At 39.2% G+C, this 25,737-nt stretch overlaps 1 protein-coding gene across 1 annotated transcript; it reads right to left on the bottom strand.

Annotated features, from left to right (window-relative positions):
* Positions 1-481: 481 nt before the first annotated feature.
* On the bottom strand, positions 482-19,520 carry LOC306961918 (RNA polymerase II elongation factor ELL2-like). The gene is made up of 12 exons (XM_079554879.1): positions 19,340-19,520; positions 18,730-18,777; positions 8,205-8,332; positions 7,230-7,387; positions 5,827-6,074; positions 4,310-4,434; positions 3,781-3,889; positions 3,239-3,686; positions 2,614-2,665; positions 2,169-2,340; positions 1,792-1,836; positions 482-1,710 (listed from the first exon to the last, which is right to left on the bottom strand). Exons 1-12 carry the CDS (start codon positions 19,475-19,477, stop codon positions 1,603-1,605), a joined length of 1,779 nt encoding a protein of 592 aa, XP_079411005.1. The 5' UTR covers positions 19,478-19,520; the 3' UTR covers positions 482-1,602.
* Between the last annotated feature and the right edge of the window lie 6,217 nt (positions 19,521-25,737).

The following is a 25,737-nucleotide window of genomic DNA, read 5'->3' as shown; positions in this document are numbered from 1 at the left end:
TATACTGCGTTAACTCACAGATGTTAGCATGTAGCTTGGTTTGTTGGCGGAGCTGAGCACGCTTTCTCGTTGCCATGACAACTTTACGTGGTTTGGGGTGTAAAAACGTGATGATGTCACACTCTCAGATGGAAAATCTGAGCTGCAGTTTTTAGAAATGTTGCATCGGCATCTTCTTTACGTCAATAAACAAGTAAAGGCAAATAGACAAATAAAGTTTTCACCAATTGATAATCAGAATACCTGAAATGCCACGAATTCAGCCCTGCCCAAGCCTAGCCTATTTTAGGTTTTAGACCTAATAGAGAACAATAATGTCTCTGCTGGCAAAAATTTAGGCTTTCGAAGTGAGCAAAAAATACATTAGTATATGAGCTAAATTGCATCAAAGTAATGCTAAAACTCCTGCAGTTAGTCACGTGATGTACATTTTATTTTCTTAAATGCAACAGTTACTGAAAATAAGAAGTGACTGAGTGGGGTAAACTGCCATAACATTTTAATAATTAATGAATTCAGACAATAGAACAGAGAAAAATGAACATAACAGAAATAACTCAAAGACAATGCAACTGTGCTGTCTGAAATATAATAGCGAATGGTGGTATAAGGCTTTCAAAAGTACCTTAAGGCTCATGATACATACAGAATAGTATGACAATCAGAAGAAGCAAGGGAAACAATGTGAAACATCAGCCTGCCCTGGCCTCTTGAGTGCAAAACCAACAATTCACTGGGCACCAATTCATTTACATATAACATCAAAACGTACATTACAGGCAGACCAATTTACACAAATTATGAAAAATATGAACCACAAAGTTATGGTTTATCAAACATTTTTTCAGTATGTAAATAATGAAACTTAATTGGTCAAATGAATTCCTGTTGCTGTAGGTCAGTTTCAATGGTATGTGATATTGATAATTTGAGCTGACTTTGGTTTAAATATTCAGTTGACAGCATAGTTTGTGGCACGGTAACCAGTCATTGGTTTACCTCTTCCAGCTTCATGTAATACTTCAATACCATTAAATCTTTCTCAATTGTGATCTTCAAAATATTTCTCAAGCTACTGAAACTTAATTGAGAGATAGTTACTTAAATACATATATCAAATACATACATCAGTAGTCTTTCTAAGAAAGAAAATACTTTGCCCTAACACAAAAAGCCAATATGTTGGTGTGCTGATATTTGAGTATTCTATCAAACCAAACACTTCATACAAAAAAAGTGCATTTGTTACTGCAAGTTGAATTAATTCATTTGTATACAAAGCATTAGTTTTCAAGAAGATTGGTGTGGATTGTGTTCTTGCCTTCACTGCCTGTGTTCCCTACTTAAACTGGAACAAAAACACATGAACAATGCATTTGAAATTCACTTGAAATATGACGCACACTTGATATACGCAGACGAAATCAATAACAACACAGTGAAATCTGCATTTGAGTCATACTGTAGGATTATGCCTTCTTACATCATTGGTACTAGTCCCTCAAAAGCACTCAGCAGTTTATTCAAAACATGTTCTTGGTCTCCATGCCTCTGTTTCTTCATCAGTCCATATTGTTTGTGTTTTTGACAGTGGGAATGCTACTACGAAGCCTGAGATACATCATAGTCTGAGATGAGCTGTTTGATGTAGGAGAGCTTTTCATGAAGGTATTCACATCTCTTCTTCTCTTCCCGGTATCCTGGAAACTTCTTTGGAACAGAAAAGGGTTGAAAGGTTTTTTAAAACTGTGCATGAAATAAATCAAATACATACTACACTTTTAGTCTTACCTTTTTATACTTGCTATATTTTTCCAATATTTGGCCTTCCATTACCTACAAAAAAAAAGAATGAAAATAATGAAGGCAAAAAAGCTACCGGTGTAAATATCATATATATGGTTTCTACACTTCTCCTGTCCTGTCTAAGATACAGAGCAGCTAATCTCAACCAACCTGAACTGTAATTATGTTGAAAATGGCCTGGACCAGGTGACAAGCAGTAGTGACATGTAATTTGCCACGTGTAGACTTTCATTTTCCATGAACACCTGTTCAAGTGTGGCTTACCAATAACTTTACCCAGAACTATGAGAAACCTTCATTGCATACTCTGACATCACGATCATGTGTTTAAGAATGAGCTATCTACTCGTTTTACAGCTTACCTTATAGTCTTTGGTTCCAGGAGAAAGACTTTTGATCTTGGCCCCAAGTTGAACAAACATGTGAGTGATGGTGGCGATCTTTGAGTGCAGCTCTTTGTACTCATCGTACTCGGCACAAAAATCCGCTTGGTACCTCTGCCGCTGATCCAGATTCATTATAGTGCTGTAAACGCTAAATAGAAAAAATAAATAATAAATAAATAAATAAGAATAATTTTGAACCACTATCAATGATAGAGAGATATTGTTTCAATTTGCATCAGTTCCCTAGTCTGACAACAGATGGCAGTGTTAACACACTTCTGAGCCATGTTGCAGACAGGAGTTGTGTGTTTCATATCATTTTTATTTTTGACTTTCAAACAAACAATGTTGTTTGTATATTTAGTCATATAGGGTATAAAAGATTAAAGCATTCAACACTAAACCTCAAAACTAGACTTACAGAATATAGTCTGGCTTCTCCTCAGATGCAACTGCTTTTGTAATACCAGGATCTGAAAGATAAAAAAATAAAACGTATCATTAGCTGTCCTGTAAAAGAAAATAAGAGCTTGTTTTGCTAAAAGCCACAGTGCAGCTGAGTGTGGCCACACGCATGTGTTGACAAGCTCAGGGCCTGTGGGGTATCAAGAGACATCTCAGCTTACAGACCCAAAGCACAGGCTGAAATGTTGTTGAGTCAATCAGGCACATAACAGACTGGAGACTTGGGAAAGCTTCAAGGAGCAAACAGTGGCACTGCTTATGAGATAATACAGTACAAATGCACCAGTGGCCAGTCAGTCAGACAAACAGCTGTTCACAGTCCACACACACAATAACAATTACTTGGTCTCATCTGAGCAATGTGCTGTGGTCGACGTGTTATTCTGTGCAGTCAAAACAAAAATATGTCTTATAAACCACAAACTATATATAAACTGAAACAGAGGCTTCCACTGCAGAATCCATACTCTTCAGGCTATCACAGACTATGATCGAACTTACCAAGTTATAATGCCAATACAATGTTTTAAATGAACAAGGAATTAATACGTTTTAATATTTAAAAAAGAAAAATGCCTTACTGTCCAGTTTGTCCATGTTTTGCTTTAGATCAGGACTGGCCTCCAACCATCCATCTTTTAACCTCTCCCTTTCCCGATCTTTATGCTTTTTAGATTTCTTCTTTTTGTGCTGGTGGTTGGCGGGCTGCTCCTTTGTGCTTTCTGGCTGTGATTGTGTCCACATAGAGCGGCTGATGTTGGAATCTTGTTTGACTGTCTCTGAAACTACTGCATCTGAGGCGCTTGACAGTCTGTGCGTATGAGGAATGCTATTAGAGGACTCTGAGGAGTTATTTTGGCTACCACTAAGATTGCACGTCCTTTGAAACTCAGTTTTTGTTTGAAAACTGGGAAGGAGAGAGGGTGTGCTGAGGTCACGTGGAGCAGGTTCGTGTGGAAGCCTTTTGGTCAGAAGTTTTTGCCTTTTGGCGTCAATCTTCTCTTGTGAATCGAGAGGCACAGGGCGTTTCTGTGAAAATACATAATACATGAAGTTATGATAAAAAATAGTAGCTGGAAATATGAGATAAATAAAAGTGTCAAGGTAACCAAGAACAACAAACCATATTCGGATTTTTCTTTGGGCTCTGATGAGGCATTGTATTTATTGGGGATTTTTGTACTGGAGTCGTTGCTTGAGGATTCCTTGTTTGGCAACTGTTTGACGGCCTCCTGTTATTTATAAAGCAAATATAGGAAAAATATTTAATGGCAATGGCAAACAATTTGCTTGTAATTTTTTTTGTGCTGAAATGTACTGTAATACGAGGCGGGTAGTACTTTTACATTTACTCAAGTACATAACTTTTTGAAGTAACTGTACTCTTACGTGAATAAAAAGAATAGCAACTTGTGCCACTGTAAGTAAATCTTTACGTGAAAAATAGATGTTTTTTGCATTCGAAACTGAAACTGAAACATGAACCAAACGTTAACGGTCAGTTACTGAGTATTCATTATTGAAAAATCTTAATTTTGACGTGTGAAACAGATGTATTTTGCATTTGAAACTGAAACATGAACCAAACGTTTACGGTCAGTTATTGAGTATTCAAAGTAGTAATACTCTTACTTCAGTTCAATTCAACACACCTGGCGAGAACTCGAACGATGAGCTGTTTTTCTTCTTCGCTGTAGCCAAGCCAGTCCTTCTGGACATTCTTGTAAAAACTATCTTGCAAGCTGTAGCTGTGGTCTTTAGGATTCAGCTTTGCTACCTGTAAAACCAAAAATATTTTACAAAGACATACGCAAATGTTTTTGATGCTGACAAAGACTTTTGTATGTAATCTTTCTCTAAGGGCAGCTATTTGCCTCTAGACACAACTGGTCACTGTCCAATTTCAATCTCTGCATAGACTTTCACAGTCTCATTACCCTGATGTACACACAGGGACCACAGGCAGACAAATCACACCCCATGTATTCTTTATATAATTCTCTTTTGGTGTAGTTACATCATGTAAGGTATAAAAAACCTAAAGGACCTTTTACACCTGACATGGTGATGCTGCAGTGAATACAGGGATAACCTCCTTTGGTCACACAAGAGCGCATACAGATATTGTATGACAATACAATATCCCCCTCATGTTCCCCCTCATGACATTTCAGATGTTTTTATATAAGGGAAGGTTTGGACTTTGTTTTTCAAAGATCCCTTTGTTTGTTCTTTGTTATAGTTTGTTCATGAAGATAATAAAAATATTGCTTATAACACAAAAGTAAGCTTTATACTGTTGCAGCTGCAACTGTCTTTGGAATAGGTTGCATTCCTGTGATGCCACAAAATTTTAAAGAGCCTATAGTTTAAGATGGAGGCCTAGTGGTAACTATGGTAACTGTCAAAATGCAAATGTTTTTGTCTTACTTTTTGGCTAATATCTTTGTTGTTACTGGGAGAATCTACAACATGAAACAAAAACTGTCTCAAAGTTTATATCACTTATATTGTTTGCATCATGTACATTCTGCAAGAACGGCAAATGTGGATAACTATGTGCAAGACAGACTGGACTCTCCCTTCCTCGTTATATATATATATATATATATATATATATATATATATAGTTTTTAGTTTTAGTTTTTATATATATATATATATATATATATATATATATATTTTTTTTTTTTTAATTTATTTCTGGTGCAAGTACAATATTTGTCAATTTTTCTTTTTGGAGATTTCTTACAAAAACGCCTTACTGCCACATAGTTGCATTGGCCCCTGCCCTCCATCTGAGATTATGACATTATCACATTATACACAGCGCAATAATACCAGGAGTAGTTCGGGATCCAATATAGGTCCCCTTTTTATCCGCTTAGAAAATTCATATTACGTAATTTTGTGTAATTATACTTTATAGTGTAACACTTCACGTAACCATATTTAAATAGGGAAAACGTGGAAGAGCTTGGTAGCTTCTATCTTGACATTTGGAGCTATAGTGGAGAGGAGGAGAGGCTAAATGCTAACGCCATCTGTGCTGTGTTTACGTGACAGAAGGGATGTGTGAAGACCAGTCAGGTACAAATAAACTTGTCTTAGCTAAGTATGTAAAAACGGTGGCCTCTTCCTTTAACTTTCAGATTTGCACCCTAAGTACCTCATCAAGTATGGCCCCGAGCTCTGCTTTGTCTTTGGGGTTGGCTCTGTCCTTCTCCAGCCACAGCAACAACTCTGGTTTCCTGTAGGGTTTGAGCGCCAGCAGGTGAATGATCCGCTCCCTCAAGGGCCTCGTGCTGAGTCCTGCGCCACTGCTGACCCGCCGGTTTGGGGTGGCCTGCTTTAGTGAACCAATGTCCGGCGCTGGTAAAGACTGGCCATTCCGTTTGGGGAACTTGGAGGACCAACCTAAAAGCACATACAGTAAACCTTTATTGAATGAAAATTACAATGGCAATTATTGGTATATTCTATAGGACAGTAAAGGGACAATTTTAAATGACAATATTAGTTTCATAGTAGTTTACAAACACTCTTTATCACAAGCAATTTACGAAACAAGCGCTCAGTCTGACATTTAGAGAATGTCAGTGCATGGATGAAATAATGACTTGTCATGTCTGAACGAGGAGAGACAGGAACAAGGCAGGTTTCCAGATATTAAATGACACCAAAATGAGACTACAACAGTGCCCAAATCTAGTTACATAAACCGCATGCAATATTTTTCCCTGCTTGAAGTTGATTGTAATTTGTCCATGGTGCAAAACTGCTGAGGATAAATGCTGGTATTCCTGGAGCAGACAGGTGGGGCATGTCGCTGCAGTGAAAGCCATCTCTCGGTTCTAATCTCATTATAGGTTAATCTGTGCTTTGAAGGTCACAGGGGGGTGGATCTACAGAGAAAGAAGTCTTACCTTTCAACCACAAAAATCTCCTGCCAAGAGATAATAAGCCTGTGCTGTTCCCCTATAACACGTCTACTATGTAAAATGCATATATGTAAAATTGTTAAATAGGAGCTTGGCTTGAGGCCTTATTGACATTTCTCTGGGTTTGTAAACTCTAAAGTAGTGCAAGAGGAAAAACAAAACTACAGTTTTTATGGAGAGGATGAAGGACCGTTAACATTTTCATATTTTTGAGCTTGATGTAACATTTCTATTGTTTTGTTATATAATACTGTTACTTGGAACTCAGGTTTACTTTGTCTATGTGTGTTTGAGTAATCTTGCACAGTTGGCTGCCTCAACAACACTTACCTGATGTAAAACCGTGCGTAATGGTAATCGAAGAAGTGCTTCACCATGTTTTGAAAGACGACATACAGTTTCACCCCTGTGTTCTGTGATCATTTCAGCCCTAAAATTGCCCTGACTACGCAGGAACTTCCAATTGGCAGTTTCTGTTTTTAGCCTCGCTTGATCGCAGTGCAGTCCTTTGCTTCTCAGTTTGCAACAGTGGATTTTTTGTTTACCTAAAGGGGGGGTTGTTTTTCTCCGGGACAAGTGATACAATGTGAAATCCCAAGTTTAAAAACCCCTGACTCTCTCTTACTCCTACCGGGATGTCCTGGTTTGATCTCGATGACAGAGTGGTTCCAGCTGTCCTTCTCCACCTGGGACACGCGCTCGCGGGTCGTCTGGTACGAGTCGTCTGTGGCACACACTGTGATCTTGTCCTGAATGATGCCCTGGCCTTCCAGTTGCTCATGGCCATCTCTGCAAAACACAATGACCGAAACCATCAATATGCAGCTACACTGTATAACTATGATGGCACTTTCACTGAGAGCAAAGGGATGTTTCTGCAAACGTTGTATACACGGTCTTGTGTAACGTTGGTATTTTGCAGTGGGTAATCAAAGAATGTATTTGGATGAGAACCTAACCTCTTTAAATCTCATATTTGGCTGTCGTTAATCAACATCCCAGTAAAAGTTACGAGGTCTTAGGAGAAATGAGCCGCTCACAGCAAAAAGCTAAACATGTTTATTTTTTAAGACAATAAATAAATAAACAATAAATCTGTTTCTATCTATCTGTGCCGATTTATTAGGTGAAATGTTAATGGTAATGTGTGCCTTTAATGCATGAATGTGTTTCGGGATAGAATAGCACTCGTAAAGCTAAGGTTAAATGATAAAATAAGATGGTCTGAAGCCTCAGGGCTCTGTAGAACATCAAAGAAAACTTAAGAATGGCAGTTTAAGCTTTAAACTGTTGAACTGTTGCATTAGCATTCGGCTCACACAGACGACTGGAGTCAGAGCCATTTGAGCTAAAACCACAGGGTTCAGTGACACGACAGAGTCCTCAGTTTCCATGCATAACCACTCAATAAACATGGCATCAGAAGTCTCCATAATGAGAGGCTCTGGCCAAAAATATACAGGAAATTACAACTGCCCCTTCCAGCGCAGAGCAAGTACTAAGTTAACTGTGTTTCTTGGAATCACAAAGCCCGTTCTGTACAACTGTTTGTCTGCAAAAAAACGATGGCTAACTCACAGAAATAGCGCGAGCAGTTAAGACAAACCTGGAAACATATTGGTGGATGCAGTCGAAGCTTGCTTGAGGCTGGTCCTTGCTGTCCGTGGACAAGTAAAAGGCGAAGACCCGGAGACCAGAGGGCACGTCCGATGTGGGAACTGGGATCTTGATGTACTACAAAACAAACAAAGGGATAAGCAACGTGTATTTTTTAGATACAAATTGCTTTTTTAAATCGCTGCAATAACTGTTAGACTGTTTTTTAGCACTAAAAGTTCTCATAAATTAAAAAACAAAACAAAAACGTTCTATAGTCACACCCAAAGGACTAGAAAAAACACTCTCTTTAAAGTCCTTGACATTATCGTGAACTCTTGTGGTTATCAAAACAAAAGCTAGTTCAAGATACTGAATGTGCAAACATAGCAGAAGCTGGCCGTCTCTTGACTCCTCACACACTGGAGGAAAAGTGAACCGGTGGTGTAAAAGTGGTGTTTAAGTTCATTTAATACAGTCTTGATTTAGTTTTTTGGTATAATTCTAAGTTGTATGTACTTTTTTTCTTCACATAAAGCACTTTGAAATACTGCGTACCGATTGCTCTCTGCAAATAAGGATCATAGCCAGCTTAGAAAATAAAATACAATCCCGAAAACACTGTGTATAAAATCTTGCACTTGCACTTGCACGGCAAATCTGTTTATCTACTTTCCAATCAGCCGCCCTTATTCTTAACTCAGTGCTGCAATTATGCAAAGCTACACAGCTGTATTATCTGCTCTTCAATCAGACCTCTGCAAGTCCATACCTGCCATGTTTCACCACAAGACCTGATACACTGGTGAGCTTGTGCTTAAGGTTTCTTTTTTTTATTCGTTTTGTTTTTTTCATAGAGAGGATAATAGCTCGCGCAGATGTGTCTTGGCCTGATTGCCTGTTTACACTGGGTTTGCCGACCTGTATGTTTCAAACCTAAAATTTGAACTTGGAGCTACACATCCACAAAATACGCACAGTTAATTAAAAGCCTTTCCAAAACCAGAGTAAACATCAGAAAAGCATGGCCTCTAGTCTTCCTCTTGCAATAAGACAAAAATTAATAATTCATGTCGTGTGTTTATTGAATTTTGTTGCACACTCCCAGAGCTCCAGCTGTTTTAAATGCCCAGTCATGCAATGCACAAAGGCACTGGCTGGCATTTGCTGGCTGCTGGTCCTCGAGTGCAGGCGGCGCTCTGGATCCCTGCTGTGTAAACTACAACATGCTCTCTTTCCCAGCCAAAGGGGGCAGGCCCGTAGTCTGACAGTCTCCTCAAAAGCCCTTCAAAAACTTGGGAGCCTCTCAACAATAGGCCGACTGCATACGAATTTAACTCGCCATAAATTATCACAAAGTTCTTCCTTTGCAGCAAAATAGTGAATATATTGGATTTGTCTGATCATACAAAATGAAAAACGAAAATGCACTCACAGAAAAATTTGATAATTATGATTTAAATAAAGTTGTGCACCAGACATTGATCAATGACTGTGGTGAGCTCAGTGACCTCAGAGGTCAAAAGTGAAGGTTGAGGAGGAGTTTGAGGTTGGAAAAAGCAACTTTTTTAGCCTTAAATGTCAAGTAAATCTGGCCATTCCTCAGAGCAACAGCCTACAGTAAATTACCATCAATTTTACACTTTTAGACAATGGCAATACAAACAAAGTGACAAGAGTGGCAACCGTCAGAGAGAGCGCATAAAAACCTGCTCAAAATGCTTTAAGCTTCTCCCTATTTCAGCTGAACTAAGCTTAGCACAATTCTCCTTTGTCACTCGGATAATTCAGCACGCTCTCATTCCCAAAGGCCCATCTTGCCTTACTAATCATGCAATAAATTAGTTGAAGACATGATGAGACATTTCAACTTTTCACCTCAGTGGATGATGCAAGGGAACTCACAAGCAAAGTTTCAGTATATTTCTTTGTTGTAACTTGCTGTTTTTATATAAATGAAAACCAGAGGAACCGGTATACGCTCTGTACACTTTGCAATAATTACAGAGCCCTCGAGAAACACTGTCACCACTAGTAGAAAGGAGATGAACATGCTGTGGAAGATAAGATAAGATGATACTTTATTGATCTCACAGATGGAGAAATTGCATTCGTTGAGAGAGAAGAAACCTAAAAAGGTATTTACTCTTAAACTTTTATGCATTATACTTATAAAAATTACAAAAGTACACACAAATATTGACACTCTTAAGTCAATACTCTGTGTCGCATCCAGTGGCCATGATAACGGCTCTGAATCATCTGTAACTGCTGATGAGACTTGGTTATGAGTCTTAATACAGAATGGTTTCCTTTTTATGAGGTGAGCTTACATCTTCTGTAAGGATTCAGGTCAGGGGATCAAAAGCTTGATTTTGAGGGCTCCGGTGTTAGGGCAGTAAAAACAGACCCAAACCATTGAAGTCCAGTCAAGTTTGGATATGGAGTTATTTTCCATTGCCACCTCTCTGCTCAAGACCTCAGGTGTTGCCAAAAATGTTCTCTCATCTGACCACTGCACGTAATCTCAAATTAAACTTTAGAAGTTGTGAGCAAACGCGTTCAAAGCCCTACGGTAAATGTTAAAAATAAATGGTAAAGATTAAAGTGGCAAATTATGGAGACGTCCTGATCCCAAGAACCCAAAAAAAAACATGACTAAGAGGAGAGTTTATATGGCCCGTGTGTGTGACCCCAAATGTATAACCCTTTGAAACAAGAAGTGATGTGTCTTGCCAACCAGGTGTGAATAAGAGGAGGGAAACATTTTAAATATGTTATCGTGTGTAAGTTAATTATGGCACATTCAGATTTTACAAATATAGGTCATTAGCGCCAAAACGTTGAGTTAAAGAGACTAGATGCAAGTTGGCCATTTTATGCTCACTACTGCCACCTCAGGTCTTATGTGTAACTGCAGCTTCTATATTAAGCTCGTGCATGACAGCAAAAGTAAAGTAACAACTTTTTGAGTGACAGTGCAGGATTTTAGAGGCAGTTGTGGTGAACAGGTCTGAGCTCATTCTACACATTAGGACATTGTTGGAACATGTAGGGGGAGGAAAATACTTAGTTTTAACATTTTTAAACTCTGTATAGTCCCTTTAATGTACATTAAAAAAAATAATGTATATTTTTGCAAGTTTTGGCAGTGGTGTTTGTTTTTAATATATATAATATCATAATCATTAGGGGTGCCATTATTTCTTGAGGGAACCAAGCCCAAAATCAGCCAAGAAAAGCACATAAAGGTTTTATTGCAGTTTAATTTGTGTGGTGCAAGATGTGTCTTTTTCAACCACAGCCCATTGTTTATGGCATATAAAACATGCTGCCTTATTTGCCCTCTTAAAATCACGCCAAAACAGTTCAAAATCGAGCATAATGTTTCTATGCACGTATTCATTAGTGTCTAGTCTACTTAAATTAAAGCCAAGTGGTTGAGTCTATAGTGGATAATTGGGTTATGGTAGTTTAACAATTGACATTTTGGTAATTCAACTATCATACAGCATAATCGATATCCTTCAAACAAAAGGCCATATGAAAGACCTTAAATACAGTGTAGTAAAGCCGATTTGATAACTTAACCAAACAATGTGTTCGAGAAAGACAAAAAGCGACAAAAGTGTGAGAGAGTGGTGACGGCGCGCAGGGCTTATGTTTCCTGGTCGCTTTGGTTGAATGTGGGCTTTGGGTGTAGATCTGTTGAAGCCTATTGTCTCCACATCCTCTGCAGCCTCAGTAATGTCCTTCTGAAAACAGGCAGGCTTTTGTTGTGGCCTCCTCCGCTCCAGAGTGGGATGCCGTGACACTGCTTCCCCTCCGCTGGTCGATAGGATGGGAGGAGGTTGTGGTAAAATGTGTTGCGGCTGCTGCTATCACTGACTCCCACTACAAGGTCACTTTCGGTTTGGGTTAAAAGCAAACCCTAAGCCAGCATATGGAGATAACATTGTGATCAGTCGTCGTGTAAACGTGTTTTGTCTGTGATGTTGTAATACAGAATGCAACCACATGGTCTATACTGTTAAATAACGATAAGTTTTAAGATTAAAATCTGTGTGTGTGTATTGACTGCGTGTTATGTGTTCGGAACTAAACTAAAACACTTAAATCAATATCAATAATGATCAAACTTTACTCTACTGTGATGCCATTCTAACAATAACATGTTAGAACCGGTTTATTATCTGTACCAGAGGTGGAAAGAGTTGCCAAAATATTTACTCAAGAGTAATGTTAGATTACAAAAATATCACTCAATCTTAATAATTACTCAAGTAAAAGTATAGAAGTAATTGGGGAAAAAACACTAGCCTGTGAGGTCCAGAACGATAGCTCTCTGAATTTTTCTATAAACAGGGATATCAGTCTGGACAGGAAGCTCTCGTTCGCCGCTCCTACCAAACTCAAACAGATCCGTGCAATGAAATCCATTTTTTTGCCGTCACGTGTTGCTGGCGAGCAGCGTCACTCTGGAGACGCTGAAGTCGCCTCAATAACAATCTACGGATGGCGCATGGGAGAGCTTTTTTCCAATCGGCGGCAAATGACCAAAAACACATCAACAGTAGGTGACTTTTGTGATTAAAAAGTCACCAACAGAGGCGGATTTATGTTTTAGTAAAATCTTGATATTTTGAGCTGATGATGAAAAACACCTTCTGCTGTGCTCGTAATTGCGGCAACAATCAAAAATCCGGAAACTACAAAGAACTATACACGAGGTTAATGAGAGCTTTTTTCCCGGTCGACTTTTTAAAATCAATAGATAAAAAGGTACAGATTTTCTTGAGCTTTGGTTTAGTGGAATTAGATTTTTTTTTTATGGTATTTGGAAGACTAATATTAGTCTCTTCGATGACAGCTCGCAACGCCATAGAGTTCGGGAATGTGATGTCATATCGCTAAGCATTATGGGATTAGCAGCAATTGTAAACTAATGGAGATTTTAAAAGTTAAAATACTGGTGTTATTGTTCACATTAAAACACTTCGACACCACAGTGATTTAGATATATTTACCACCAGTAACTCAGCAGCTAATGGAGTTGTTCCATGGCTTTTTTCTCCACTTTTTATACTGTTTTTAGCTAATATTTGTAAATGGAAATGCTAAAATGGCGGATCTCCATGGTAACTGTGGAATTTCCCAAACTCTATTGTTTACAGCAGGGAACCCCCGAAGGCGCAATGCATTCAGGTATTGCGCTAGTAGCGAATTGGCCAATCCAGCGCTATAAAACGGTGTTATCTCCAGGAGTGAAAGTGATAGAGACATCCCGTTTATTCAGAGAGCAAAGTCAGGGCTTTAAAAACGAGTCCTCCCACAACTCCCTAGGCCTCAGGGGAGAAACATCGCAATGAAAATGGGTTAGCTACAAGCTTGTTAAAGTGATAGTCTGTAAAATTGCAAAGTGAGGAGAGAGAGTGGAATTTGAAAGTAAACAATCAAACTCCTCCCTCTTTAATCAGAAAGCACTTCTTAGCTTGGAAAATGAGGAGAGCAGGAACAAGCTCCTCCCCCTCAACCTGATTGGACCAGACTGGCTGGTCCACAGGAACATCTCATCTCATTGGTTGATGTAGGAGGAGACTAGACTCCGATTAGCTGCTGATATCCGGGAAGAAGGGACTTTACAAAAAATAATAAACATAATATTATTACTTACTTTACATCAAAATGCAGGACCAGGTGGTCTACTTTGCACATTTTATTAAATTTGTGAAACATTTCGACCATTCCATTCTATCACTTTAAATACAACTTTAACTAATATATACATCCTGCGTGTCATTTTGAAGCGCAGACACTGGAGAATTCAATCACTGAGTTAACTTTAACCTACACAATTGTGTTTTTGATTGCCACGCAAAATGCAGCGGCTAGCAACACTATGCTAATGCTAACGCCAGTACGCTAATGCTAACGGTAACTAATGAAAGCTGGGACAGAAACTATGATTGAATCACCTAAAGTAGTAAGTAAAATCGGCCACTGCTAGAGTGGCAAAGGGATTATAATCTGGCAACAAAAAAAAAAATCTGCAAATATCGGCATCGGCCTTAGAAAAACCCATAATGGTCGAAATCTAGCCTCCTTCAAAGTTTTATCCCACTTGAATAAATGTATCTGCACGTTTTATTTCATTGAGTCTTCATTTTTCAGATGAATGGCAAGTCGTCAACTTCAGAGGAGAGAAATGCCAAAGTGCGACGTTACTTCATGATGTAACATTGACACTTTGAACGCTGACCCAGAACAGTTACAACTCCGCGTTTTGTGGCTCCTTTTATGGTCGTGACAACCTGCATTTGACCCGCATTTAACAAAAGTAACGCAACAATAAAGCAGAACTAACGAGTGGGGCCAAAACAGGTTTGTGGATGGAGCAGAGCCACATTATGCACGTCTAAACAGGCAGACTGCAGCCTCCCTCGTCCGCACCACACTCCAGTAAACACTACTTCTCATCTTCTCCTCACAAACAAAAGAGACCAATGGTTCCCAGGGCCACAAGTTGACACATGCTATTTAAGACAAGTCCCCCTCCACAATGAAGGATGGCGATACAAAACAACACAAAGCACGTCTGTGTCTGTGGCCGGGACGCGGAGACAGGGCGCAAGATGGGGGCGGCATAAAGGCACAACAACATTTACAAAGAGAAGGGAGAAAAAAACGCAGATTTTTATAAATACGTTTTCATGATCTGACAGTCAATCAGTCAACACTTTGAGTAATGCAGTGTGTGTGTTATTTTTTTTTTTGGTGTTTTTTTTTTTTTTTTTGCTCGCTGGAAAACGAAATGATTAATGTGGCTGCCTTAAGTGGAAGACGGTGCATGTAATCAAGCCCCGGCCTGTAATCACCTTACATTTATTTTCATTTGCCTTTCACAGTGGGACAGAGTGGCATGCCAGCGTGTAGCCAGCTCCAGGGCTGTAGGAGAGAGAGGTGACAGCAGGACAAGAAGGAAGTTATATTTGCTGGGGCTGGAAGAGGTCGAAAATAAGATGTGCACGGGGCTTGAAGGGAAAATATTGAACTGAATCTTTGTTGCAATTAGATTTACAATGAACTTTTTAAAATCAAGGTTTAGTGAAACACTGTCCAGGAGTCTTAACATTTGAGAAAAAAACTGACAATATGCAAAAGAAAAAAAACAAATCACATCCATTTCAGAACCAGGTTAGGTGTTCCAATGTTCTATTTAGTTTACAAAACCAATGGAGACAGAATATGTTTGTTATGCATATTCGTCATTGATTCTTGCTTGTGAAAAATGCCAGTGCAAATTATAAGGAAATATTGGTTTTAGGATATAGGATCTATTTTTAACTATGTACATTGATCCTAAGAATGACTGCACAGATTGGTTTTCTTAACTCTAAATCTGAAGCACAATGTTGTGCAACCCTGTCCACACGGTGCCAAGAAGATGCATCTCTGGCAGGTGCCCGAGGGCCAAACTGTCGACTTCAACCAATTGTGTCAGACCAGCAAAAAGCCATTTCTTCTACCCAACCCCCCTGAAGCAGCTAGACTCCAAACAAGTGCCCTTTTTATGCCTCATTAGCTTACGGTGTGGATTTTCACACCAGGGGAATTAGACCTAGATATATCACCACGATGCTAATTTAGCCACAGAAATGAATTGTGCAAATGACTGTATGATTTAAATCATCTGGTGAAAAATGCTGTTTGTAATCCAATCTGGTGAAAAGACTGCCATCATTGTATATGCCGTTAAGTAGCATGTAATAAGCACCAATAAGCTCTTTCTGGTCACGGGGTAAACAACATCTGAGCAAAATACTTATACTACTAAACAAAGCAACACTTATTCTTCTTATTCTTCTTACTCGTAAAACTGTATCAATCTCTCTTTGGCGGGGTTCACTCTCTAAGGGCAGCTCTAGATAAGGCGCAGAAAAAAATTACAACAAAGATAAATGTGGAATAAATGGAGGATATTGCTCATGGATCACTCACAGTACAATGGTTAACACATTTTCAAAAGGGTGTTCTTCCTGATGCAACCTTTTCCATTTATTCTTGGCACAACCACAATTTACCACTTTATATTTAACAGTATTTCGATTGGTTTATGTTAACAAAACTAGGATAAATAGAATTATTATCCTAAGATCATTCAAGTCAGACACAATGATACTTAGAGGTGTCTGGAAAAATGAAAGAAAGAATAACAAGACAAACGCACTTCAGTGGCCTTGACGGGGAGTCACTTTGGGCGAGATAGGCTACAATAGGCAGAGGGTGCAGGACAGGGAATAAGGAGGTGCCCAATGAATAAATCATTGCCTTGAGGCCACACACATGCAACATATATACATACACAACGCACGCCCAAATATCACAAACAAGATTGTTTTCCTCTCACGCCTTCAGCACACACTTCTGTCTCATTTTTCTCGACACGTATCTTCCTAGGTAAATTTAGCAGTTAGCCAGAATTTGTGTTATATCTGCCTAGTTATTAGGGAGTGTGCCGCGGCTAAACTCACACTTATGGGTGTCTGACTCAGGCAGACGGGGAAAGCTAAAGCAAACTCAAGTCACGATGCCTCATGCTCTAATTACAAGCATTATAGCACACATAATTATGCCTAAACATTCATTTAGATAATAATTTTAGCTCCTCTGCCTTATTTCTATCAGGGGCAAAGTGTGAGATTCCAAGTCTTGCAAAATCAGCCAGTGTTGCAGAAGATGACGGGGCAAAAGTCAAAAAGCAACAGAAAAGATCACAACTAACAATTGCAATATTTAGTTTCAAAGTACTACAGCTGTTTAATGCTCATGCAGCCAATTAAAGTCACATTCCTTATTAACAAACAAGTTCAATAATGCAGTGATTCTCAACTTTATTTCGTCTCACAAACCCCTCCACTTTCTATTAACACCCCAGATTAGTAACCAGATTTATTAGTAAAAAGAAGACCATGCTTTGTGGTCAAAATGCAAAATATAACCTAAATTGACTTCCTTTGAAAATAAGTTATTTAGTTTCAGCTTCAACCTCTTTTTGCTTTGAAATCTGAAATACTTCCAATGCTCAAACACTGCAATAATGCTTAACTAATGCATTATAACTGGAACTATCTTTGTTAGCGGCTAAGATATAATAATAATTAAAAAAAAAAAACTGTTAAAGGAATAGGCCACCGTTTTTCCATGCTGAGATATGTTCTCACCTGAGCTTAGACGAGTTGATGAGTACCTGTCTGGTCTTTACGCGTGCGCTCAGTCACGCAACAACACGAACATGTTAGCATTTAGCCTCTTCTCTCCTCTATGGACCCGCGCAGCAAAGTCGAAGTGCTACAAAGGTATTATTACGCCTTACAATATAGTACCCCTTTTTATCCGTTTAGAAAATCGACATGTTTAATTTTGTGTGACTAGACTTGGATCGTGTAACTACTCACGTAACCATATTTAAAGGGGAAAACATGGAAGAGCTTGGTCGCTTCTAACTTCACCCCCGTTTGGGTCCATAGAGGAGAGGTGGAGAGGCTAAATGCTAACAACATGTTCGGCGTTTATGCGTGACTGAGCGTAAAGAAATCAACTCGTCTAGGTAAGAACATAATTTCTCAGTATGCAAAAACAGTGGCCTATTCCTTTAAGGTGTGGAATTGGTTAAACATGTCTACAGTAAAACCAGAGCAGCTGGTCACTCAGCTCCAGTGCATGACCCGGAGCCTTGGGTCAATATGGAGGACTTTAGTCTGTCAAAGGGCCACTAGTTGCCATAAAGAAACCTTTTTAACAGTTGAGGAGAGGTTCTTACACTGAACAACAACACCTCAAGTTCCTTTTAAAAATTAAGTTTTGAGTGGCACACTAGAAAAAGATATATAACAAACTATGAATAAAAAAATGTGCAATAGATAATCACAAAAAGATGAAAGTACATTAAATGAGGTATGGAGATGGCCTGTTATAGTAAATGCAAATCTCTCAATAAACAATTCCAAAAGTTCAGTTTTCTGCATGATTGTCCAAATTCAGTTCCGTTTGAGCGTACTGTCATTTTGTAATATATCACAACATTGTTATTGCAATATTCAAGACAGTTACAGAATATTGCATTTTTTTTTCTTATACCACGCAGTCGAACTCCTACACAACCGCATTCTCTCTCCTCATAACACTGTCACGACATAGTGTATATCAATTTCAAAAAGTCAATACGCGAGAAAGACACACAGGATTAAACTGTAAATTAAAACCTCTTCCTCTGGATTTTGTACTGACTGGCTTCTCTCCCCAGTACAGCTCACACTGACCTAACAAAGCCTCACCACACTCACCAGCCTGACCCAGTAACCTGCAAGTCTCCACTCAGCAGGAGGCGACTGCCCTAAGCTCCTTTGGCTGAAGACCCCTATGCTGCTTCTGATTCTGCTGGGCCAAGGAGCTTTTAATGGGTGGAAAATGTCGTGTAAAAAAGCAAATATGTTCACTCACACGTACAGGCAGAATTGATTGAGTGAGTCACTTACCCCTTGACTCCCCTTGAAGCATATAGATGGCTCACACTGTAAAGATCCCTGATGAAGCAAAAAAGAGACATACGTTTCTGTTACGTGGATCATCATCAAAACAGTGCAGTGTGCGTAAGAATATATACGTAGAAGTTACACAACCTGTAATACCACTGTGCACTGGCTGGTTTAAAATAACTTAGCCTACTTTCTAATGAGATAACAACTTTCTCTCATTGCAGTTCCCTTAAAGCACAAACGATCGTGCTTCCCAGAAAACTCTCTCTGGGGCCTGGGCACGTCCTTCCCGACAATGACAGGACTAGGCTCTGGTATGCGATGCACTAATGTCAGATTCGGGGCAAACCACGCCACAAGTAACAGTAAACGAGTGTGCAGCGAGCCGAGCAGACGACTTATTTATTCATGCTTGACTGAAGAACTGCTACTCTGTGGAAGATAAAAATAATCAAGTAAAGTAAAAAATACTGTAAATACGCTGTTTAATACAATTTAGTCTATTTGAGCTCGCTTTGAAGCACTTTCCAACGACTGATGACAAGTTTGACAAGTGTAAATTGAACTCCAGAGTTCTGCCACGCTACACATATGGAGAAAACTGAACTACCTTGATGTTTTGGAAAGCCTCCAGTGCGCGTAAAGCCGAGTCCGTCAGCTTGACATGGTACAGCGTCCTGTTGGGGTTATTTTTGCTGTTCTTTCCACAGGAGAGCCCATAGTGGTGCTCTTGTCTGAGCGAAGCCATCTCTGGCTTTACCCCGTCTCGTAATTAAAGCTGCTTTGCTCTCTCTGCGCTCAACTCTGAGGCTGCTGCGTCACGCCGGGGGAGGGGCCACGATGACAGGAACGTGAGGTGCGTGTGTCTGACTCACTCTGGCCCCGTCATGAACCAATTAAAATGCTTTGGTGTGTTCAGTTTGTTCATGAAGTTCTTGACCGAGAACATTTTTACTATTTGGCTATTTATAAGACAGACATTACAGAAGATAATAGTGATTACACATTGGTTGCAAAAGTAGCCAAGCCCAAGCAACATAAACAGGCTATATAAAAACAAATGATTTACCTGTTTCTTTGTATGGAAAGGTCTGTTACAGGTTTGTTGAATAATGAGCAGCATACCAATAAGCTTAGTTGTTAGATTCTTTATGCAACAAAAACCAAAACATAATCATATGGTAATGTGCAAAATAGGCCAATACACCAGTTTCTTTCTGTTTGAAATTGTACAGTCATTGTACTGTACTGAACGTGTACTTCAGCCTATAGTTTGCTATGGGCCAAAATCCCACACTATATTTGGCCCCTCTTAAATGTTTGCATAAGAAATGGAGCAGTGATATAGGAGGTGGAGGTTGCCAAAGCAAGTAAGTATAAGCCAATTTAGTTAAACAGTAGCTAATCTACTCTGTGAATGAAAGTACGCAAACAGCAGAGGCAGTTTACTAAAGGTCAACATGGAACAGGTGGCACTAAATCAAGACATGCCTCACTTTTAGTTGAACCCAACATTTAATTAAACCTGGTACCTATTGTGTTAAAGCATAAGTACATGTATGATAGCACAGTAAAAAATAGACAAAAATGTTTCCTGTAACAGCAGCAATGTGGCCCCTCCCTGGTCTTTACCTGTCTTGTATAGCTTGTCGACCCATTGTCTGCAGTTTGCCATCTGCTGCATGTGAAGCTCTTAATGCATGGCCCCTGGGACTGATCCTTCCCACCTGAGGTCAAGGCTCCACATGTGACTTCAACAAGCATGAGTCTTCAATGTGCCCATGTTAATGCAGGTCAGACTATATATTAAATGCAAAGACATTATTTGTGTAACCTTGGATTGTATATATTTTGATCCTCCTGTATGAAGAGTATCTGTATGGATTATGCTATACATCTGCGACCTCTGATTTTGGAGCCGCAGGCAGCTGTTTCTCCCCCAATCTCCTGTGTCTCTATTGAATATTACAAATTTAATATCATGGTAGACCGTGCCCGATTTCTGCTTGGCAACAACGTCCATAGATTAACATTTGCCAAAACATTAAGTAGAGAACAACAACGCCATTAGCTGCCAGGTTATTGCTGCTAAATACATCTAACACAATGTCAACATGTTTTAAGTCCAGTGTTTTAAGTGTTTTAAAATCATCATTGGCCTGTTATTATGCGCCAGGAATCCCAGAAATATTTGACAACACAATCCCGAGTGCTATTAAAGACACACTGCATAACATTTTGGACTGTACCATCAAAACAAAACATGTTCCCAATGAGCAGCTCGACAGATAAAATGCTATTGCTACAGTGGGTAAACAAAAAATGGATTTGGATGAGAACCAAACCTGTTTAAATCATCTCCATGGAGACGAGCTGGAGACGTACCCACTCCCAGTAAAGTTTCAGTCATGTCTTAGGACAGGGGTGTCCAAAGTGCGGCCCGGGGCCCAAATGTGGCCCTCAGCCTTCTTGCTGAATCCGGACACATCATCAGAGATAGTCCTTTTTATTTGAAATGTAATAATTCTACACAATTCTAACCAAACAACTAACCTTGTACTGTGAGACAGAGCTGGCATGAAGGTTTTGAGCATAAATAAAAGTGTGGGGCGCAATTTAAACCTCTGCTAGTCAAAGGTTTTGCGGCACTAACCACCGATCTATGGCCCTTCACCCTGTGTACGCTTCAGTATGCGGCCCCCCATGAAAAAAAGTTTGGACACCCCTGTCTTAGGAGAACTGAGCCGTTCAGCAAAAGCTCATGTTTATTTGTATATTTATGAGGTATTTTGCAATGATGAAAATATCTGTCATAAAATTAAAGCTTGCATTTCAATTTTATTGATTGGGTAAAATTTTACAGTGTATCTTTAAGTTAAAGTTGTTCTTGAACAGTCCTGATTGGACATGATTAAGTCCTATTCTCTGTGTTCCCTGTCTAGATCTTACTAAGTTGCTTTAGCCATGGTTCATACAATATATTCACAGGAAACAGTTTTTTTTCATAGATAATATTTCTGGATTCAACAACAATATAAATTCTATTTTCGCTTATGGAACAGTAATCATTTGCTCTTCCCTTTGAACCATTCTAGTTAGCATTAGTACTCACTGCTACTATAAATTAGTTTGTTCTGACTTGTACCTTTAAATATGACACATTTATTTGCTGAACAGATACATTTGCCATATATATGCCACACAACAGCCATATATATGCCTCGGTAGGAACACTTTATCCTGAAAATGACAAAGGGAAGTGAGGTGTTCAGGTGTCATTAAAGATGTATTCTCAGGGAAGAGAAAACATGAAAGACAAGTGTCTCAACAACCGGAAAACAGAGAAAACAAACTCTTGGTATTATGACAAGTGAATGAATGTCTTGCAAGTATGTAATTTGACATCCAAAAGTTCAGTGTGTTGTGCGCTCTCACACGTTAACAACGCATTACATAACAAGCAAAGACCAGCTTTGTGTCTGGGGAAAGCGGCTTGTACAGATACATCCAAGTGGCCCCGTGTTCCTTCAGAAGTGCGTATTCTGTCAGAAACTGGAATCTTTACGTTTTGGCGTTTTCTCTTCCCTCTCTCAAACCCTCAGCCCGACACATGAGACCCTCCTGTGTGTGTGCGCTGTTGCTAAGCAGTCCCAGGTGTTTGGTGTTTTATTGCCATCCCAGATCCCAGTGTTTTACAGCCATCGTTTTACAGTGAGTCCGCAGGTGTGACTGATCTCTCCACACATGAAATGAGACGTTTAAACAAGAGCTGCTCTGTGTTACATTGTCCTTAAAAAACCCGCAGAAGCTCCGTCGTGGCAATGTTTTCTCACATAACAATCATGCACGCACACACACACACACACACACACACACACACGCACACACACACGCACACGCACACGCACACACACACACACACAGCTTTCTCTCTGTTATACTATTGGGATTTTTAGATGGATTAAAATGCACATTAAGAGCAAAAATAGGTTTAGAGTTCTACGTAATACGCTGATAGTCAAAATGGTAGCAAAACTGTTTTCCCTGCATACAATAATTGCTATAATTAGGCAATTTTCTGATTATATCAATCCGCCTTGCCATGGCACCACAGAAAATGGACTATTAGGCACCACAGTCTCCACTGAAATTGAGCATATAATTGCAAGGACACACTGGCAAAGTCAAATATCAAGAGTTAAAATGAATGACAACAATCTGGATGGATTTGTTATTGCAATTAAAGCAGTGATTATTGTTTATGTTACACAATATGATTAAAAACTACACTGTTGCATAATGTAAAAACAATATTATTGTGATATTTGACGCACAGAACATATTACATATTAAATGTAAACAAAAATAGTGAGAAATGTGTCTTATATAGGGATTTTGTGATATAGTGTGGCTTCCTGCAATTGTTTCTATATAGTTTGATATTTTGTGCTGCCCTATTCACTGTTGCATATGAACAGTACAGGGTCTTGATGAGGATGTTTCCCAAATGCCAAAAAAGTATGTGACACTGTCCACTGAAAGCAACGGTGTAAGAGTGCCAACATTATGTTCAGTTCTGTGACGATTCCAGTTAACAGAAACAATATCTCCTCATATTCACAGGTCTCTGATCTGACTGCAAAAAGTCTGCTTTGTGCTTGTTTTGCCATTTTGGACTTGTGCACGCTTTGAAGTTTGATTAAAGCCATAATCCTTATATTGTGTTTCACTCAGGTAATCTCACTTCAATGCGCTGGTGGATCCACAAAGAAGCCAATCTGTGCCTTTTTGTTATCTGTTTATTACAATAGTCTTGTTTGGTCGACTGTGGCGGATACTGTGTTCTCCATTATCTGCAGTTTTATGGGGGGGAAAGGTGTACGGTTATTGAGAGGGGAGCTGGTTTCCCTGGCAGCCCTTGAGTCCTGCTGGATGACTCACAAGGCCAAAGACGTCATCATATTCAGGCTAAATGCTATTGCCACAGCTGCAACAACTGAAGTCACTGAACAGAGGGGGAGACATGCGAATAACAGATAGAAAGTGTATTTTTGTTGGTGATTACCAAGACAATGACACAGTGGCTACTTTATTGGGTACACATTGTCCAAATATCACCAAGAACATGCTCTCATGTCATTGTTTCCCTGTTGTCAACAATACCTCAAAAACAATGATTCAAATGAGTGAAGAGAGGGCTTTTTACATACTGGTTGATGTAAGTTTAAGACATGTTATAAAACTCTGAAAAAAAAGGTTACGTTCTGTTAAAGGGACTATACAGAGTTTAAAAATGATAAAATTGTGTATTTTCTTCCCCCAACATGTTCCAGCAATGTTCTAATGTGTAGAATGAGTCCAGACCTATTCACCACAACTGCCTCTAAAATCCTGCACTGTCACTCAAAAAGGTGTTACTTCGGGTCCGAATTGTGGTCATGCACAAGCTTAATATAGAAGGTGCAGTTACACGTATGACCTGAGGTGGCAATAGGGAGTATAAAATGGCCAACTTGCATCTAGCCCCTTTAAATTCTGTTACAGCAAGCAGGTGTTTTAGTCTGTTCAATGATTCAGATCATCATCAGATTACCATCAGATATCTCTGGGATTCAAAAACTGATTTAGCAGAACTTAACATTTATAAACTTGGCTCAATAGTAGTAGAAATGAATAAAGATTCATAGTTCATTATGGGCACTTCAAAGTGCAGTAAAAGAATGGTAATAGTATAGAAATAGCATGGAACCTAAATGTGTTCTATATACATGTTGATATATACGATAAGATAAGGTACTTACCCCCTTCCATCATGCTTTATTTTGTGCTATATGATTAACCCTAACCCTGTATGATAGTACAGTAGTACTATGGTTGTAAAGGAAATGTGGATGTAGTATTTTCTAATAATATAAAACAGCTGGCTGCCAAATGCATGATCCCTCATATCCTTGTAGTAAGTCAATTTTCATCCTATTTCCATGTTAATACTGTGCCATAAAGTAACAGGCGTTTAGTGTGACCATATGTTATTTGATAGTTCAGTCATTGTAGTCTTCTCTTTGGGGAGACAAAAATTTATAAAGCTGTGAGCTTAAACTTCAGGTGTGATTGTAAGTTCTAGGCCAGGGGTAGGCAACGTCAGGTCCGGGGGCCAAAACTGGCCCTCCATCATAGAACCTCTGGCCTCGAGATGATTTTGAGGAACACAATGTCACAAATCAGAGATCAAAAGCCTGTTAAAGTGCTCTAGAAATGTGAAGAATTCCTTTAAAATGTCTCAGCAGAACAACCATCAAGGCCATATTTGACGTACAACACTGGCATATGTAGAAAGTGATGCTTTACTTTGGCCTTCAATTGGAGGGTCCAGCCTTGGTCTTCTGATGATAAAGAAAATCGTCCCTCCACCAAGCAAACTTGCCCTATGCTCTAGGCTTATTGAAAATAGTGAACATTTATCCACATTTTTGTCCAAAAGTTAAGAATTACTTGAGTCATTATTTTGTTGTATTTTCTTCCTTTTTCAGACCTAGTGTAGGCCTCTGTTAGTGCCGTTATAGACCACATAATGCCGTAGGAAGCGATAAGCTATTTGGTGTGGAAAAACTGGAGTAAACTATACACATGATTTCAGAGATATCGGGGGTGAGACAGGATGCAGAGTTATCAGATGTAGGTTGTGAATCTATTGGGATGCTGAGGTCAAAACGCACCTATGCCGGCAGGAAAGATTACTTGACATAAAGTGAAAGAGAACATGAATTAGCATAATGAGAGTTAGGTTATGAGATGTAGAAGGTTTTTTCTGCCTGTGTGTGACTAAAAACATGAGGCGGTGAACTTTCCTCTCTACCTAACCTCTCGCATAGAGTCTTTTCAGCTGTAAAAGTGACATGAAAAGAGCACAGCGCTTCTAATTTGAGCCTTCATAATATTTGTCTGTGTGTTCTCTCAGGGACGTGGCGTGCTGGATATTTGTTACACTGCTGTAACGGGCTTACAGTA

This window comes from Gobius niger, assembly GCF_951799975.1.
Source record: "Gobius niger genome assembly, chromosome: 4".
Taxonomy (NCBI): domain Eukaryota; kingdom Metazoa; phylum Chordata; class Actinopteri; order Gobiiformes; family Gobiidae; genus Gobius; species Gobius niger.
Note: the sequence above shows the minus strand (reverse complement) of the source record. Positions and strands in the feature narration are given on the sequence as shown.

Bases quoted from the DNA above. Each gene is read 5' to 3' on its own strand.
- LOC306961918 (XM_079554879.1), bottom strand. From the start codon at position 19,477: ATGGCTTCGCTCAGACAAGAGCACCACTATGGGCTCTCCTGTGGAAAG. The intron at 7,388-8,204 runs GTTTGTCTTAAC...TGTGTTTTGCAG, and splicing joins ATCCACCAATATGTTTCCAG to AGATGGCCATGAGCAACTGG. The intron at 1,711-1,791 runs GTAAGACTAAAA...TCTGTTCCAAAG, and splicing joins AATATAGCAAGTATAAAAAG to AAGTTTCCAGGATACCGGGA.